This window comes from Marmota marmota, unplaced genomic scaffold, assembly GCF_001458135.2.
Source record: "Marmota marmota marmota unplaced genomic scaffold, marMar, whole genome shotgun sequence".
In the NCBI taxonomy this organism is placed as follows: Eukaryota; Metazoa; Chordata; class Mammalia; order Rodentia; family Sciuridae; genus Marmota; species Marmota marmota.
Genome location: NW_026000299.1, coordinates 1 through 4,461, shown reverse-complemented (window position 1 = coordinate 4,461; position 4,461 = coordinate 1). Strand labels below are relative to the sequence as shown.

The window sequence follows — 4,461 nt, the reverse complement described above, 5'->3', positions numbered from 1 at the left end:
TTTTTTTTTTTTTTTTTTTTTTTTTTTTTTTTTTTTTTTTTTTTTTAGGAGATGAAAGAAGAGTTTCCCGAAGGTATGAAGATTGTCAAGCATCAGGTGAGAGAACATTTTATATAAGATATAAGTTAAATATCTGGCTTTATATACTGCTTGGTAAGTAAAGAATAGTTTGAATCTGCAGAAACATTTGTTGGATTATTACTTGCCTGGTCATACCTAATATAGTTACATAGGAATTTGCTTCTTTGGGAAATTAATTTACATATGGATATAATGGGAGTTAATCAGTGAATGCATTTCATTCCCTCAAGATACAGAGTTTACCACACTGGCCATAAAAGGCTGCTGTGGAAAAATTATAAAATACAAATTATTTGGGCAGAAAAGTAAAAGTGTGTTCATGATATCAGTCATTTGTTAATGTCTTTCTTGAGTGGAACTGTTTTCTTAAGTTAGATGGCAAACAGAGAGAGCTAGAGAGATCAATTTATAACAGTTATATAAAATCCATGTGTGAGCACAGGTTTTTTTTCTTAGTTTTAATTCACTCTAAGTAGTATTTTGTGGTTCATTTTTTTTCTTTCTCAAGGTGGCTTTTCCTCATGACAAACTGTTTCATTGTTCTATTTCTACCTTTGGGAAGAATTTGACTATCTAAACTTAAATGTAGATTTCACAGAAATTGATGATATTTGTATATTGCAGTATACAAGCTAACCTGAGAGTTTTATAGATCTACAGTTTTAAATTAAATCGCATAGCACCACAATAGATTTGTGAGAACTGAAGTTGTATTAAGGATTTTATTCCCTATGCACTGATTCCACTGAAATTGTGGCAAATTGCCTGCCACAGTTATTTAAATCTCTAAAACCTACCTTAATACCCATCACATCAAGTATACTATTCTAAAGCACATATATAAGAGGTTTAATTTTTCATGCATTACATATAGTTACCATGATTATATTCCTTCACTGATATATGTATATTTCTTGCTAAATCACTATGATTTTATTAGCTACCTTTGGTGAGAAATTGGTCTGATGACAAGATTTTTAACAGGGTCCTAAAATTCAGTTTCTTATGTTACATGTATCTCATCGGTTTCTTCTTTTAGGATGATTAAAGTGATATATTTTGACATTAATTTCATGTGATATCCTATTCAAAGTGTTTACATGTATACAACGGTGAGAGAGGAAAAAAAGAGAATGAGAATGAATTGAAATTCACTACTGCAAAGGCAACTTGGTACCATGTCATTTGTAGTAATTTAACAAAACCAAAAAAGTGTAATGCTATGTGTTTTAAAGTGTGTTGATTTTTTCCAGGAAATACTTTGGATTCAACATTAGAAAACAGAAGTAGTACAGCAGCACAGTACCTTCAAATTTGTGATAGCATTAATACAAACAAAGTACTTAAACAGAAATCCAAGAAGAGGAGAAAGGGAGAAACAAGGCAGTGGCAAACAGGTAAATACTCTGCTCTATGAATATCATAATAATTGGAGATGTGCAATTATTTTTTATAACCAAAGAAAAAAATCTGTTGCTTACAGGTAGTCATACTTCCCATGTTCCTGTTTGTGTATTATATAGATAATTGTTTTTTACAATGTGAGACTGATATGTAATAAAACTATGCTTGTCTGCTCCTTTTAAAGAGAATTTTCAAGTTGATTTAATTAAAGGTTGTCAAATTCTGGTTTTCAAAATATATATATGATGTTAGCATTTTGACAGGTGAGTGGTCTATAGTAAAATGTGCCACTCATTTCTTTCCAGTGAGCTACTTTACCATAAATTTCTTTTCATTTGCATTTTATCTTGTAGGATTTTATTCAACTAATATAGTTTTCACATAGTGAATATCAGCTAGTTTTGTCACCTTTGTTGTAAAATCCTTTAAAACAGTCTGACCAAATGTCAAATTTCCTTTATTTTTTTTACCTAGCTGTTATAATAGGTCCTGATGGACAGCCCCTGACAGTATACCCTTGCCATATTTGCACAAAAAAGTTTAAATCCAGGGGATTCTTAAAAAGACACATGAAGAATCATCCTGATCATTTGATGAGAAAAAAATATCAGTGTACAGATTGTGACTTTACAACTAACAAGAAAGTAAGTTTCCATAACCACTTAGAAAGCCATAAGCTTATAAATAAAGTTGACAAAACACATGAATTTACAGAATACACGAGAAGATACAGAGAGGCTAGTCCACTGAGTTCAAATAAGCTTATTTTAAGAGACAAGGAGCCGAAGATGCACAAGTGCAAATACTGTGACTATGAAACTGCAGAACAAGGACTGTTGAACAGACATTTGCTGGCTGTTCACAGCAAGAATTTTCCTCATGTTTGTGTTGAATGCGGGAAGGGTTTTCGCCATCCTTCTGAACTCAAGAAACATATGAGAACCCATACTGGTGAGAAGCCATATCAATGTCAGTATTGTGTCTTCAGGTGTGCAGATCAATCAAATCTGAAAACTCACATTAAGTCTAAACATGGAAACAATTTGCCATATAAATGTGAGCATTGTCCCCAAGCATTTGGTGATGAAAGGGAGCTTCAACGCCATCTGGATTTGTTTCAAGGACATAAGACACACCAGTGTCCTCATTGTGATCATAAGAGCACCAACTCAAGTGACCTTAAGCGGCACATCATATCTGTCCATACCAAGGATTTTCCTCACAAATGTGAGGTCTGTGATAAAGGTTTTCATCGTCCTTCTGAGCTCAAAAAGCATAGTGATATTCATAAGGGTAGGAAGATTCATCAGTGTAGGCACTGTGACTTTAAGACATCAGATCCATTCATTCTTAGTGGTCATATCCTTTCAGTTCATACTAAGGATCAGTCATTGAAATGTAAAAGGTGCAAGAGAGGGTTCAGACAGCAAAATGAGCTCAAAAAGCATATGAAGACCCATACTGGAAGGAAGATTTACCAATGTGAGTATTGTGAATACAGCACTACAGATGCATCTGGCTTTAAACGACATGTGATCTCAATTCATACAAAAGACTATCCACACAGGTGTGAATTCTGCAAGAAAGGATTTCGAAGACCATCAGAAAAAAATCAGCATATTATGAGGCACCACAAAGAGGCTCTTATATAATTATATCAATATAAAGAAAGAAGCTATTTACAAAATAAGATATGCCACTTTGGAGGAAAATCTGTTTTATCTGGTTTCAAAGCTTGATATTAAACCATAACTTTACATTCTTTGTATTAAAGATCTTAAAATATTTGAATTGACAGGGGAATCTCATAGCCCTTTGAAAATTACATAATGAATTTAGAATTGTTTTAGCAAAAACTTAAATGTCTATTTAATAATATTATATGCATAATTAAATTGCAAAGGGGAAAAGTAAAGACAAATACCTTATTGGCTGATCATACTAGAGACAAATGTTTCTGAAAAGAGAACACATATTTGAGGAGTTTTAGCAATGCTTTGCTTTAGCAAGCAAGCCTCACTTTTATGCAATTTTAGAAATGGGGTAGGGAAATAAAATACAGTCATCCATCAGTCATTTAGTCATTGAGCCTTTTATATTGTACCTGGAAATTGAATTCCAGAAAAGGAAAAAGTTTTGTGTGTTCATTCAAATAAATTTCACTGAAAAACAGGTTAGATTGATTCAGTACTATTAAAAGAATTTCAGAGCAGCTAATATTTTATCACAGGATAGGATGTTTAAAATACAGCATTCTGTGCTGAAATCTAGGGTAAAGTCTAAGGACTAAACTTCCCTTTTTTTTTCTGATGTTCAACTTTATTGTTCTGTACGGCATATATGACAAAAGTATATTTGAGTCAAATGTGGCTTTCTAAAATGGATGCAACTGTAGTGTTGCAAACAAAATCAGCACTATATTTCTTAATGATCTAAAGATTAAACTGAGAGAACACTTTTCTTAAATATAATGTTTAGAGGTTTTTTTAGGGCGTCTTAGCAAGTATGATTATTCTAGTCTTACTTGCTTTAATGTTTAAAGGTGCAATTTTATGCCATTATTGAAATTTTTGATTTAAAAAATCTATATACCATGTTATTAACATGCATTTTCAATATGAGGCAGTATTTGTGTGGTATTTAACAGAACAATATACTGCCAATAGAGTTTGGAGGTGGATATTCAGTTTACAGTGTATAAATTTAAAATATGCATCCCTTTAACAACGCTTTGTGTTAGCATGCTGCAAATCAAAATGGCGCTTATATTAAAAGCTGGTTTAGGGAAATTTTAATGAAAACCCTGTTCATAAATGTAATGCATATGATGTGTACTTTTAAGTTTTAGTTGCTTCATGTTTACATTCAGCTCTTCAACATAATTAAAATGTAATTTTACTTCATGCTATATTGTGGCTTTGTGTTTCAAATAATGTTCACTTTTCTTTTTTTTTTTTTTTTTTTTTTTTTTTTTTT

The 4,461-nt window shown here is 31.9% G+C and overlaps 1 protein-coding gene across 1 annotated transcript; it reads left to right on the top strand.

Moving 5' to 3' along the window:
* Nucleotides 1-47: 47 nt before the first annotated feature.
* LOC107134522 (zinc finger protein 711) lies at nucleotides 48-4,393 on the top strand. The gene is made up of 3 exons (XM_015476613.2): nucleotides 48-96; nucleotides 1,335-1,478; nucleotides 1,960-4,393. Exon 3 carries the CDS (start codon nucleotides 2,055-2,057, stop codon nucleotides 3,135-3,137), a length of 1,083 nt encoding a protein of 360 aa, XP_015332099.2. The 5' UTR covers nucleotides 48-96; nucleotides 1,335-1,478; nucleotides 1,960-2,054; the 3' UTR covers nucleotides 3,138-4,393.
* Nucleotides 4,394-4,461: the final 68 nt, after the last annotated feature.

Bases quoted from the DNA above. Each gene is read 5' to 3' on its own strand.
- LOC107134522 (XM_015476613.2), top strand. From the start codon at position 2,055: ATGAAGAATCATCCTGATCATTTGATGAGAAAAAAATATCAGTGTACA.